The sequence below is a fragment of the Phoenix dactylifera genome, chromosome 4 (assembly GCF_051530095.1).
Source record: "Phoenix dactylifera cultivar Ajwa chromosome 4, Ajwa_hap1_PhDact_Kaust_v1.1, whole genome shotgun sequence".
Lineage (NCBI taxonomy): Eukaryota > Viridiplantae > Streptophyta > Magnoliopsida > Arecales > Arecaceae > Phoenix > Phoenix dactylifera.
The window spans coordinates 46,727,681-46,742,133 of NC_143193.1; the positions used below are offsets into that span (position 1 = coordinate 46,727,681).

At 36.7% G+C, this 14,453-nt stretch overlaps 1 protein-coding gene across 4 annotated transcripts; it reads right to left on the bottom strand.

The window, feature by feature from the left end:
• Positions 1-11,859: 11,859 nt before the first annotated feature.
• LOC103714446 (E3 ubiquitin-protein ligase RGLG2-like) lies at positions 11,860-13,505 on the bottom strand. 4 transcript variants are annotated; one of them, XR_016400322.1, is made up of 7 exons: positions 13,309-13,505; positions 13,026-13,139; positions 12,829-12,926; positions 12,544-12,648; positions 12,337-12,448; positions 12,149-12,255; positions 11,860-12,041 (listed from the first exon to the last, which is right to left on the bottom strand). XR_016400322.1 is itself a non-coding variant. In XM_089930196.1 (6 exons), the coding sequence occupies exons 3-6, from the start codon at positions 12,595-12,597 to the stop codon at positions 12,034-12,036; spliced, it is 297 nt and encodes a 98-aa protein (XP_089786322.1). In that variant the 5' UTR covers positions 12,598-12,926; positions 13,026-13,139; positions 13,250-13,487; the 3' UTR covers positions 11,860-12,033. The 4 variants fall into 4 exon arrangements, 1 of the variants encoding a protein (XP_089786322.1); XR_016400321.1 differs by having other exon boundaries at positions 12,337-12,464; XR_016400323.1 differs by lacking the exon at positions 12,829-12,926 and having other exon boundaries at positions 12,337-12,464; positions 13,250-13,491.
• Between the last annotated feature and the right edge of the window lie 948 nt (positions 13,506-14,453).

A 14,453-nucleotide genomic window follows, 5' to 3' on the forward strand; every position in this document is an offset into this window, starting at 1 on the left:
TCACCACCTGGGAGGATATGAAAGAAAAACTGAATGAAAAGTATCTGCCATTCTCTTACCGACAACGCCTTATGGATAGGTGGCAGAAACTAACTCAAGGGACTTTAACCGTCACCGATTACATTGCACGATTTGAAGAGTTTCACATGAGGTGCGGTGTAATCGAAGAGGAGACTGTTACTCTTTCTAGGTTCCGGGCAGGACTCCGCGAGGAGATTCAGAAAGAATTAATCCTCCGAGAGATTACCACCCTTGGCCAAGCATACCAGTTGGCTCAAGATGTAGATAGTTTCTTACAAGCCTCTGTAGTGAGGCGTACCGACCCTCGACCCATGGCCCCAGGAGCCCGACCTAATCAAAACTACCTCCCACAACCCAGGCAGCTTCCCAATCCTTCTAACCAGCCCGGCCCTAGCCAAGCACCGATTCGGACATCCCCGATACCTGTCCAGAACTCTTCAAATGATAAAGAAAAGGGCATACTAGGTCCCAATCCTCGTTCTAGAAGCCAAACCCAATGTTTCAGGTGCCAAAAGTTTGGCCATATCGCGTCCCAATGTAATGCCAAGACCTATCTAATGACTGAACTTGAAGTAGGAACCCAGGAGACTGAATGTGTCGAAGAAGTCTATGAACCAAACATCGAGGATTTTGTAGAAGACTTTGGAGACGAACAGACCGGGTTAGAGTTTATCCAGTCTAAACCCCAAAATGAGCCCACTGATCGGAATGACCAAAATCCTAGGCTTCATGTGGTTCGGTATACTCTAGCTCAAACCAAGACCGAACAAGATTGGCGTAGAACCTCCATATTTTACACGTTTCTTAAGATCAATGATAAAACATGCAAAATCCTATTTGATAGCGGGAGTTGCATCAACGCCATTGCGTCTGGAGTTGTTTCCCGCCTCGGCCTGAAATCTACCCCTCATCCCAACCCATATAAGGTAGCCTGGGTAGATAAGACATCCATCTCGGTGTCGGAAAGATGCCTTGTACCGGTTCAATTCCTATCTTATAAAGACGAGATCTGGTGCGACTGCCTTCCGATGGACGTAGGTCAAGTCATTTTAGGGAGACCTTGGTTATACGATAGGGACGTCACACTTCATGGACGTTCGAATTCGTGTAGCTTTATGTTCCAGGGTCGGAAAATTGTACTAAACTCATTGCCTCCCCGAGAGCCCGCCTCTACAAAAAAGAGTGCTACCCTACGGAAAGAAAAATCACTTCACATCATTACTTCGAACGAGGTAATGAAAGATATCGACAGCCAATCACCTGTGTTTAACCTTGTGGCTAGAGTTATCAATGTGGAGTCGAATCCTGAGCACCCACCCGCAGTAGTTTCCCTGTTGGAGGAGTTTCACTCTGTTTTCTCTCAGGATCTTCCAGATATACTTCTTCCAATGCGTGACCTCCAACACGTCATTGACCTCATTCCTGGAGCATCCGTACCAACTCTTCTCCATCATAGGCTCAACCCAAACGACCACACCGAACTGAAATGTAAAGTTGACAAACTCCTCACTCGAGGGTATATTCATGAGAGTTTGAGCCCCTGTGCTATACCCACACTCCGCACCCCCAATAAAATTACGGTTAAGTATCGTTTTCCCATCCCTAGGCTGAACGGCCTCTTAGATTTTATGTCTAGTGCCACGGTCTCATGGCAAGATGTCAATATGGACTTCGTGTTGGGACTTCCTCGTACCTATATCAAGCACGATTCCATATTTATGGTTGTGGACCATTTTTCGGATATGGCGCATTTTCTCCTATGTCCTAGGACTTCTAACAATTCTAGAGTTGCCAAACTTTATTTCAATGAAGTCGTTAGACCTCCTGACCTTCCAACACCTATTATGTCTGATAGAGATGTTAGATTCGTGAGTTCCTTTAGGAAAATTCTTGGACACATGATTGGCACTAAATTAAAATTTTCATCGGCCTATACTAGGACCTGGGATTTAGTGTTACCGACCGCCGAGTTTGCATATAATAGTTCGGTCAATAGGTCCTTAGGCGTGAGTCCTTTCGAAGTGGTGAATGAATATAAACCTAGGCAGCCCATAGACTTGATTCCCATGTCTCATCAACATAGAGTCTCTGAGTCTGCACAATCATTTGCTTCACACTTGCATTCATTGCATCAGGAGATCAGCAAACATATTCACTCTAATAATTTAAAATATAAATCTCTTGCTGATTTGCACAGACGTTATAAAGAATTGAATGTAGGCGATCATGTCATGGTAAGAATTAGACCTGAACGACAACCTTCGGAAATGTTCAAAAAGTTGCAATCTCGTAGTGCGGGACCGTTCAAAGTTTTAAAGAAAATCAGTTCGAATGCGTATGTTGTAGATCTTCCTGAAGACTATGGGATTAGTGCGACATTTAATATTGAAGATTTAGTCCCATACAAGAAATCAACATTCATTCCTTCTGATCCTTTTGTTGATACATCCACTGTTGTTGATCACCCTGCTCTAGCACCTGCTAGTGAGCCTCCACCTCCACAGTTTCATGCACGCAGAGAACACATAGAACATATATTAGATGAGCAGATTATATCTACCAGGAGAGGAAGCTACCAACGTTACCTTGTTCGGTGGAAAGGTCGACCCGAATCAGATGTGTCGTGGATTTCGCGAGCTCAGTTGCAGCGCCTTGACCCGGATCTTCTGGAGCAGTACGACAGTCGCCCCGATTTACACTCGACGGGGTCGAGTTTTTCTCACCCGGGAGGAGTTGATGGGGACATCAGCTAGGTCCCCATTTTATTTGCATATTTGCTTATTGTTATTTCTGGGTTTATTTGTGTTTAGGGATTTATTTGTGGTTTATTTTATTCTGGGCTTATTTTCATTTTAGGGCTTATTTGTGGGGAATTATTTTATGTAAGGGGTTTATTTTAATTGTTCTTATGGGGCCCTATTTAAAGGGAACTTGTAAGCTGATTAGGGTTTTAATGCAGAATTAAAGAATTTCTTCCCCCACGTTTCCTCTTCTTCTCTTCTCCTCCCTTTTCCTTCTTCTCTTCTTCTTCCCCCTTCTTTTCCCCTCTTTCCCTGTTTCATTTTAAAGTTAGTCCGGCATCAACTGATCATAGCCCAAATGTCCCGAAGCAGGATTGGCCCCCTGCACCACCGATAGTGCCATCCAGAATCTATCTAATCACAGCAGCCGAGTCATCTTCAAGCATGATTGAGTTAACCTGCAACATTCGCCGAGCATAACCTAAGCCGGCCAATGCCGCTCTCAACTCTGCTCTAGAAACTGAAGTATCGAAAATCTGGCAGCCTCCAACAGCCACAACCCTAGAGTCTAGGCATCTGATGATGAAGCCAACACCTTCCCTCCTACCATCATTAAACATGCATCTGTCGAAGTTAATCTTAAAGAAACTCAGAAGTGGGGACTTCTAGGTAAAAAATACCATTCAGGGCACTACACGAGTAAAAAAAGAACTTCAGATGTCTCGAGCTGTCAAAGGTCCATACGATAGGTCCGCCTGATTAATTTTGGCCGGCTGTGCCTGAGCACACCCCACAATTGGCCACCCCACAATTGGCCTCGGAGATGGGCTGCTCTCGCCAAGTCCACGCATTTCATTACCTTCCTCTTGAGATAACAGCCAGTTAAATGTTGCATTTAATGTACCTATACGTACTGATTTCCACCGAGCAGGATGGCAGGGGCTGCGTGGGATTTCTTTAGCTCAGCTCTCTAAGAAAGATGGTGAGCCAGCAACATGTACAGTGCAGCATCGCAATCTCAAAGAAAAGCAAGGATAAGTAATGGCGAAATGGAGGTAATCTGACCTTTAGAAAGGGAAACGCAATAATACCTCGGTTAAGTAACGTCTTTATACAGCAGTACGAACATCTATGAGTACAAACAACAAAGGTATCTCAAGCTTGACAGAATTTTTAATTCTACACGGCTGACCTTCGCTGTAAAGCATTGAAGACACAGATAAAATATAGTTCATTTAAGATGATGGCTCATCAGTCATCATTGAGCTTGAACTCTATTTCACTGTCAACAATTGGAAGATGATCGAGTTCGAGTTTGTTGAGAAGATCATCAATGCCTTTCTTAACTGTAGGAAAAAAAAACAAAGAGATTAGGTAAAAAAAATAAAACTCATTTTTACAAGACAACAAAATGGTTTCACATGAACAATTGTTGCATTAGAAACTACGATACATGGGCACACCATACCTGCACACACACACACTCAGACACCTGACTGAATTTTTAATGTGAGAGAGAGAGAGAGAGAGAGAGAGAGACCTGACTGTGAATTTTTAATGAGAGGAGGGAGAAACCTGACTGTGAATTTTAATGAGAGAGAGAGAGAGAGAGAAGAGAGAGAGAGAGAGAGAGAGGCCTGACTGTGAATTTTTAATGAGAGAGAGAGAGAGAGAGACCTGACCGAAACTCCCTCACTCGCCCATCGCGGTTGCTCCAACCGTCTCTTCAATATATTGACTACCTGAGTTAGAAGCAAAGTTAAACTCTAAAAATTCTTCGTAAATACATGGCTACATCTTGAAGAAAAAAGTAAAAAATAAAAGAACTCCCCTGCAGTTACTTGAACTAGTCTCTTGAACGTGCTCTGCATGTGATGGAGTAGAAAAGAGCTTCTCAATAGAAAGAACTGGAACACCAGAGCAACCGCGATGGGCGAGTGAGGGAGTTGAACTCTGGTGGAGTAGCTGCCCCTGGAGTTAGCATTGTACATATAGATATATTTACTCCAATACTTTAATCTGTTATACCATTCCTAATTGTATAAGGATTGTCAATAGAACTTGCTATTTTGGGATGAACTATGATTTCGACAAATATTCTTTGTAATAATTACTATGGTGTTTGCAAATATGCAAGAGATACAGAAAATTGAGAATACAAGATGAGGCTGAGAAGAGCAAGCAATTAGTAACACAATATGCAAGGCTCAGGTTTAAAAGTTTAAGTAAGTTGGGGCTAAAATGAGAACCCAAGCAACTGAGGAAAGCTAGAAAATCATCTTACTAAAAGAAAACTAAATATTATAATTTTATAATATTTTATAATATATAATATAGTAACTAATATACTTATTTAATATTACAACATTATATTTTTATTTACAATTTTACTATCTTTATTTATTATTATATTACTATAATATATGTATTTGTATATATTTAGAATTGAATTAATATAATTGAATAACAAATATTTTTGTATTTGAAAAACTACTTCGAATTATTTCATATTGAATAAATAATTTGAACCAATATTGTAATATTAACTAATTTGTTGATCAATTTGAATTCATATATGCAACTCCCATGATAACAGTTGTTGAAAGAGAAATCAAAGTCTTTTGGATTTTCTCATGAATAGGTTATACTGTATAGAATTAAACAAAATATATTCAACTGTTATTTTTTATCAAAGAGTGAATTATTTATCTTATAGAAATAATGATAAAAATATAAAATATCACAATATACATCAAATTGTTGTTTAATTATCTCAATTTATAGAAATAAATTAAATAAACAATTGTTATTAAGTAGAAAATATGTTATAGCTTGATGGTTGAGCACTTGATCTATGAGTTGAAGGTTGCTGGATTATATCCCATATGATAGATCTTTAAAGTCCAAATCTGGCAAGATTTAGAAGTAGATATCCAATTCCCTTGCTCTCTAAAATCTTAGTCGTGCTATTGTTGCTAATTTCTTCCTCCCCGACCTCTAAGCACTCTCTCCTGAAAACCAAGATGGTTCTGGTAAATGAAGATACTTTATTTCTTAAGAAGCGGTTCCGTTCATCACCTTTTCTGGCATTACCCAATAAATTTTCTCCATCTCCCTTTGCAAATTTTTTTGACAACTTTATTTTTTTTATAAAGGGAAGGAGGAGTAATCCAATATAATGCATGCTTTGAACTGATGAAAACGATGATATCCAAAGTGTCATAATTTTTCTTATTTATTTTACTATTATTATTATTATTATTATTATTATTATTTTATTACTACTACTACTACTATTATTACTAGCAGCAACAATAGCACTAGCAATAACTACTAATACTGTTCTCTTTTTTCTACAAAACAATCTTTTCCACTCTCCCGAATATTTAATTTTCAAAAGTTGCTATTACTATAATTGCAATTAGCCAGGTCATCCCACTAAATGTAACACGCATAAAACATAATTTTCTATTCTTCAATAGTGTTCTTGCGGATGCCCAAGTAGATACTGGATAGCAAGGATATTTAGATTCAAAATGTTATATTTGATTTTATTCGAAGAATTTTTCTAAAGAATCCATCTGGCAAACAGTATTCATCATTGCGCACCACCATATATTGGATATGTCGAACCATCTCCTGATACTATACCAATATAATATTAAATTTGGATATATCGAACCATCTTCTATGCCGTACTATGTATTAGATATATGTACTGTATCCATATTGAACTGATCTTGTTACAGAGAAATGTATTGGATTTAGATATGTTGAACCATCTCCTGTACTAATACTACATCGGCAGAATATTGAATTTGGATACATCCAACCAATCTTCTGTACTGATACTATGTCAGCATGATATTGAGTTTAGATGCGTCGAATGATCTCCTGTGCTAATACCAAGGCTCTGTTTGGAGAAGCTTTTGAAGGGACAAAAATCACTTTCTGATCCTCCAAAAGTACTTTTAAATAAAACATGGTGTTTGGTAAAATTTTTAGAAAGCTGTTTCAGCTTTTGGGGAAAGCTGAAAACAGCTTTTGGGAAGAAGCTCTAAATTGGAGCTTTCCAAAAATGCTATTTTTAGCTTTGTCAGGAAGCTATTTTTGGACCAAAATACCTCCATTTAAATCACATTTTTTCCCCCCAAAATCCTTATCTCGCCTCTTTCTTTCTCCCTTTCTCTCTCAATCTTCTTCTTCCTTTCTCTCTATTTGTTAGAGAGATAAATGGTCATTAGAAGGATAAAAAATTAATTTACACTAATAATTATAAGATTTTATATATTTATTATTGTATTATACTATAAATATAATATTATATTACATTATATCATAATACATTGATATATTATTTAAATAATTTAATATTATATTAAATTATTATTCTATAATACATAATTTTATATTACTATATTATAATAATATTATATTACATTACATTAATATTATACTATATCATATATTTATATATTAATATATATTATATTTTATTATACTCTGTTATATAATACTGGTAATTTTCTTTATGGTCATTTTGTCATACAAAATTACTTTTTCAGTTTATTTACCAAATATATGTTAAAGTGTCATAACACTTTAGAAATATATTTACCAAATAATAAATAGTTTTTTATAAATGTTCTGCTTCAAATAGCTCTAGGCACTACTTTCAAAAGCTCCACTAGTAACGGCTTTTTTAAATAGAACTTAGATGACGCGGGTTCCAAAGATAGTTGACCTTCGAACTTGGTGATACGCTCCTTCTCCTCGCGTGGAAGTCTCCGCTTTTGTCGTGGGGAACCAGGGCCCGATGATCTTCCCGTTTTTTTAATCTCTGGGGTCTGGCGCAAGGGCACCAGAGGGAGGGAGGAACGGAGGCAAAAACGCCTTGGGTGTCGTAGGGCATTTAAGTAAGGGCCCGACGAACATGAAACTCGTGGCTAATGTTGGATCTCAGTAGAGCACCCAAGATAGACTTGCGCATCTCGCGATGCCCCCTGGTGAATCTAGGTGCGGTATGTATACATTTCACCACGTGGATTCTTTATTCAACACAACTTCACAAGTCTATACCACGTTAGTTTATCTTAACCGAAGTCTGCAACCATTTAGAATATTTTGCAGTTTTAACTCATTTGCTTTTTCTACGATTGCTCCACAGCCAACGGCCACATGGGTGCAATATATTCCTATCTTATCCCGCTAGAAGACCCATGCCGTGTCTGTGTTGAAATATTTGGATAAAAAGTAAAGAATCAAAGAATAAGAGAAAAAAAATTATATTTCTGCGCTTATAATGTATAGAAGCCAGCTGCCTTCATATGGTACTACGAGGCTGACGAAGTTTAGTATGATCGACTAAATTTGGCATAATCAATTTCAAATCAATCGAGCTGAAGTTTGATGAGGCCGACTAAGTTTAACACAATCAATCAATGAATTCTAATCCTCTGTTCTAAAAGAAACTGTTCCCCATGTCGTATGCACTACACCAATCTTGCATGCAGCCAAGTCAGTCATTTATCAGACCGTCATCTCAATGAATCGCTACAAAAATATGATACCGACGTACACGATCAAATAATGCATACAATGTAGAAAATGATATCTTTCAGTTTCAGACACAACACGCTCATGTTGTTCAGGGTTGAACAAGCGGGCATCATTTTTTTAATATATTTTTGCATGACTAGATGGTTTTTGGATTGAGTAGAATCTGCATGGAGCAAATGGCACCTATCCAATAATGATCGTCGATAACATAGATAATAAAAGTGAAGCATATATATGGCTATTGATGACATCTTTATACATCAATGAAAAAACCAAACACTCTACTTGTAATGCAAGCTGAGATAGAGGCGAGGAATGTTTAGGAAATTTTGCGAGCCCGCATTGTTTACCTTTGGGCCTCCATTGTCTGCGTTGAAATATTTGAAAAAAAAAAAGGAGAATAAAAAAATAAGAAAAAAGAATTATATTTCTGCTCTTCAGTTATAATATATAGGAGCAGCCTTTATATAGTACTAGAAAGCTGACGAAGTTTGGTAAGACCGACTAAGTTTGGCACAATCTATCATAAATCAATCAAGACCGACTAAGTTTGATACAATCAATCAATCACTGAATTCTAATAGTCTCTTCTAAAAGAAACTATTCTCCATGCCGTATGCACTACGACAATCTTGCATGCGGCCAAGTGAGTCATTTATCAGACGGTCATCTCAATGAACTACTATAAAAATATGATACCAACGTACACGATCAAATAATGCATGCAATGCAGAAAATGATATCTTTCAGTTTCAGATATGCAACACGTTCATGTTATTCGGGGTTGAATAAGCGAGCAACTTTATATATATATATATATATATATATATATATATATATATATTTTTGCATTACTAAATGGTTTTGGATTGAGTAGAAGAGCAAATGGCACCTATCCAATAATGATCATCGATAACATAGATAATAAAAGTGAAGCATATGGCTATTGATGACATCTTTATACATCAATGAAAAAACCAAACACTCAACGTGTTCTAATGCAAGCGGAGATAGACGCGAGGAACGTCTAGGAAATTCTGCAAGCCCCCATTGTTTAACTTTGGGCCTCTGTTGTTTGTGTTGACATATTTGAAGAAAAAAAGAAGAATAAACAAAAAAAAAAGAATTATATTTCTGCTCTTCAGTTATAATGCACAGGAGCAGCTTTTATATAGTAAGGTGAATGCCGACTAAGTTTAGCACAATTTATCATAAATCAATAAAGATAAAGTTTAGTAAGACCGACTAAATTTGACATAATCAATCAATCACTGAATTCTAGCAATCTGTTTTAAAGAAATTGTTCTCCATCTCGTATGCACTACAACAACCTTGCATGCAGCCAAGTCAGTCATTTATCAGACGGTCATCTCAATGAACCGCTACAAAAATATGATACCGACGTACACCATCACATAAAATGCATGCAACATAGAAAATAATATCTTCAGTTTTAGACAACATATTCACGTTGTTCGGGTTAAACAAGTGGGCATTTTTATATAAATACTTTTGCGTTATTAGACGGTTCCCAATTGAGTAGAATCTGCATGGAGCAAATGGCTCCCATCCAATAATGACCACCGATGACATAAATAATAAAAGTGAAGCATATGGTTATTGATGATGTTTTTAAACATCAACGAAAAAACCAAACACTACTTGTTTTAATGCAAGGGAAGATATAGAGGCGAGGAACGTTTAGGAGATTTTGCGAGCCCGCACTGTTTACATTTTAATTTTTATAAGGTTAATGATATATGGAACTTGCGATGCATGTCATGGTTTAAATAGGATTGAGACTTGTACCCAAAAAAAGAAAAAAAAGTAAGGACGAAATCAGCGGTCTACATTATAAAATAATACGTTTGAGAACAAGTGATGTGAAAGCTTGGTTTCTTAATTTGTTTTACAAACGATGCGGCCCGTTGCACGTCAAAGTTGCCCCACACCCAACTTCTCGCCATGTAATTATTGCGACTTAGGTTGGTTTGCTGGCTCAGGGACAGCTGCATGTGAACCGGCTATTTAGCCATTAATTCAACTTGTCATTTTCTATGGACACAGCTAAGCGCTCGCAATGTAATTATTGCGATTTTGATTGGTTTGGTGGCTTATGAATTATTGGCTCTTTAGCCAATAATTCAACTTGTCATTTTCTATCAGTATGTAACCTGCAAACCCCAAACGGGCACATCACCCTGCCCCACTTCCTAAATTCGGAAAATTAAAAAAATAAAAGTAGTGATAATTTCAAAAAATATGTTAAAAAAAATCATAGGCATGTTACACAAAAAAAATAATCAAAAATTCTAAAAAACGATTTTTGATATAGATTTATGTAAAAAAAAAAGTGTATGCATGATGCATAATATAGAAAAATCGATCGAAAATTTAAACGTTTCTACACCTATGATCATTCCTATATAAAAAATCAAAAAAAAGTTAGTACATGCATAAAGAGGAAAAAAAATTTTAGTTATATAGAAATTCATGTACACACATAATAAATTCAATCATTCCAATGCAAAAAAAAATTGACGCACACACAAAAAAAAAAAAAATTATTTGCAAATTCAATCATTCCCACCTGCAAAAAGAAATCGCACATAAACTTTATATTAGTATAAAATCGCACGCAAAAATTTTTATTAATATAAAAATTGATGGATACATGCACATAAAATAAAAATTTTTTATTTAGTGATTCGTATGCATAAAAAATTTCACTAAAAAAACACATGCAAGAAAAATATATCATAAAAGAAATTTTTATTATTATAGAAATTCACGCAGATATGTAAGAAACTAATCATTCCCATGCACAACAAAAAATTGACGCATGCACGAAAATTGAAAAAAGCAAATTCAATCATTTCTCCATAGAAAAAAATTGCACATAAAAATTTCTAATAATATAAAATTAAATGCGAAAAACTTCTATGAATATACACTACAAGAAAATTTATCTTTTCCGACGCTTTTTATAATCTTTACCGACGTTTATAAGTGTCGGTTGAAATTTCCGCGACGCAAACAGAAGCGTCGTAAAAGCGTCGGCGACGCTTTGGCTCTCCCGACGCTAATAAAAGCGTCGGCAAAAACGACATTCGCCGATGCTTTAAAGCGTTAGGAAAGCCCAAAGCATGCCCAGTTCTGGGTAGGCATTCAGTTTACCGACGCTTTAAAGCGTCAGCGTAGGCGTGCCACAACTTTTATTTACCAACGCATGCTTTAAAGCGTTAGGAAAGCCCAAAGCATGCCAGTTCTGGGTAGGCATTCAGTTTACCGACGCTTTAAAGCGTCGGCGTAGGCGTGCCACAACTTTTATTTACCAACGCATGCTTTAAAGCGTTAGGAAAGCCCAAAGCATGCCAGTTCTGGGTAGGCATTCAGTTTAACGACGCTTTAAAGTGTCGGCGTAGGCGTACCACAACTTTTATTTACCAACGCTTTAAAGCGTCCGGATTGCTATTTTTTTTAAAAAAATAAAAATACGAATGTAAATTATAAAAACACATTATAACAATTATATTTATATTGACACAAACATTCAAATCATTCGAAATATTTAAATTGTCATATCTTAGAATTACAATGTACTTTGCAAAATAAGAAACATATACATATCAAACTCTATAAAAACCAGTCTAGAAGGTATCAGGGGCGGGATTCAGTTCCATCATCATCATCTCTATGAGCGTTTGAAGTCTCAGGAATCTGCAAAAAAAAAGGAAAACCATATATGTAAATCAATTTATTTACTTGTTTCTCTTCTAGAGAACTCTCTGATGGAATGGCTGACGCTCTTATATGAACTCCAGCACCTTGCTCCGAGCTGCTTGAGTGTGAGTATTTGGGATTTGAATATGCTGAACCATGACTTTTAATTGATGGAGGGAGATCAATCATTTCTGGGGTTCCTCTTCGTTTACTGGGGAACAAAAAGGAAATAACTTGAACAGCAGAAACATTGTTTAATCAGAATCATGAATCAGAAACATCATCCTAATACCCCAAAAGTTGAAGGTCTATTGTTGCTTTATACTGTGATGGGATTTCCATCAATGCTGCAAGCGCGAACTCTGTCTCCTTTCTGCTGTTGGCAATATTTCTAGACATGATCTCTGTAAAGTTCACAAACTGTATAAAACCAAATCACAAAATGACCACTCATCATATGCATATGTAGTATCATACTTATGTATGTTCAGTTTGTAACCTGGAAATTATCAAATGCGCGTGAAGGTATATTATCATCAAATTCTCGCATCATGTCCCATGTCCATCACCAACTCCAACTAGAACTATTGACAGCGGGTAATCACTACCAAGTACCAACATAAGAGATGCAAGTCAGAATAATTAACAGTAAATATATGATTAAAAAAAAATAAAAAGGCTTTACTATCTCAAATTAGTGCTCTTTTATTGCATAAAATAAAAATCTACGAATAGGGAAAATAACAACGAAAAATTGAAAAGAGAAGCATCTTAAATAGCTGACATGTCCATCTGCTATTATAAGAAGAACATGATATCGGCCACCACTATTATCTACAAAGCCGATGGCTGTTTCAATTATTGGTGCAAAGGATGTTGGTCCTGTCAAGAAGGTCCAGAGTCATGACCAAATAGGAACTTCACAATGATCTATATGAGGTTGACAAAAAAATAGCATGTAAGTAAGAGCATCGTACAGACCAGCTAATCGAAGATGTGGAACTAATTCTTTATATCTTTGTAGTGCTTCCTCAAAGCCATTACATGGTCGGTTCTCTGGATAAAAACTGAATACCTCCTGATCATGTGTGGATGCTGCAATATAGAAACAATAACAAGAATCCTCAGACAGTTTTAGAAAGGTAGCCTTGAAATTTGTAGCAAAATTAAGTAGACCTTTTTCTACAAGCTAGAGCGGCACTAACCATCTCCGAATCCAAAGCAAGGAATAAACTTTACACAACCTTTTCTAAGATATGAATACCTAGCAGAAATACTGAGGTGGAAGTAATCAGCATTACTTATAATTCTCTTTCTGTTTTACATTCTCTCCCATATATTATCCAAAATCTAGAGCATGCAACAGGAATAGTCGATTCATGTACTAGTTCAAACAAGCATTATATAGATATTTAACTAGTGGAACAAATCAGCTAATGCCACAGATAAAGTAGGATCCTAGACCTAATATAAAAATCTGTTGGTTGCTTCAGAAACTTGTTATAAAAAAATTGTAACTGTAACATAATAAAACATGAAAGGGCCACCAGAAATTAAAAACGTCACATGTTGTTGGTGTTGGCATTGGCCGTCAATTTTGAAACACTCACGGTCAAGTAAAGAAGCACATGTCGGCCCTCCCTGTTTTTGTCTATGACCAGGACCAGATGGAAAAGAAAGAGATGAACAGTCCAAACAACTTTTCTTCCTCCGCACCCATCCCCACTTTTTTTTTTCTTTTTTTTTTTCTTTTTTTTTTAAGCCAAAGACACCCTACTAATCATGAGACAAACATGGCCTCTCCTTCCCAAACCCCACATCTAACAAAAATTTGACGGTCAAAATTCTGAAAATTAATTGTGAATTAGTTTAACCTAAAACACTCAACTACATGGATTTTTTTTTTTTTAAGAAAAAAAGGAGGAAACAAAGAGAAAATTTTAGCAGCCACCATTCCAACGTACGGTCGGATTTCAGAAGAAATTCATTTACAAGCATCAAAAATAGGGTATTGGAATCAAAAACACGAACTCTGCTTCAAGAGGACCAACCTATCTATGCAAATTTTTCATTTCATCTTGTATGGATTGAAGTATTCATTCTTTTCCTAGAATAAAATGCATATCTTTTCCGCTCTGATTGCGGCCACCCATGCAAGCAATGTAAGTATAATTAGATTGCAGCCCCAATGGCTTATCTAATGAATCAGAAGATGAAATCGATATGCCCTTAAATAGAAAAATATAATAATTTCCATCCTCAAAAAATTAGAGTTACAGAGTCCCTGACTAGACAAGGAGCCCTTCGTCCTTGCCTAGTCAGGGAGGGGGTTGGGGAAAAAACTCACCTGCAATAAAATGCCGGAAAGGAGGAAGGAGGAGAGGAGCTTGCCGTCGGATGTCGCTCGGC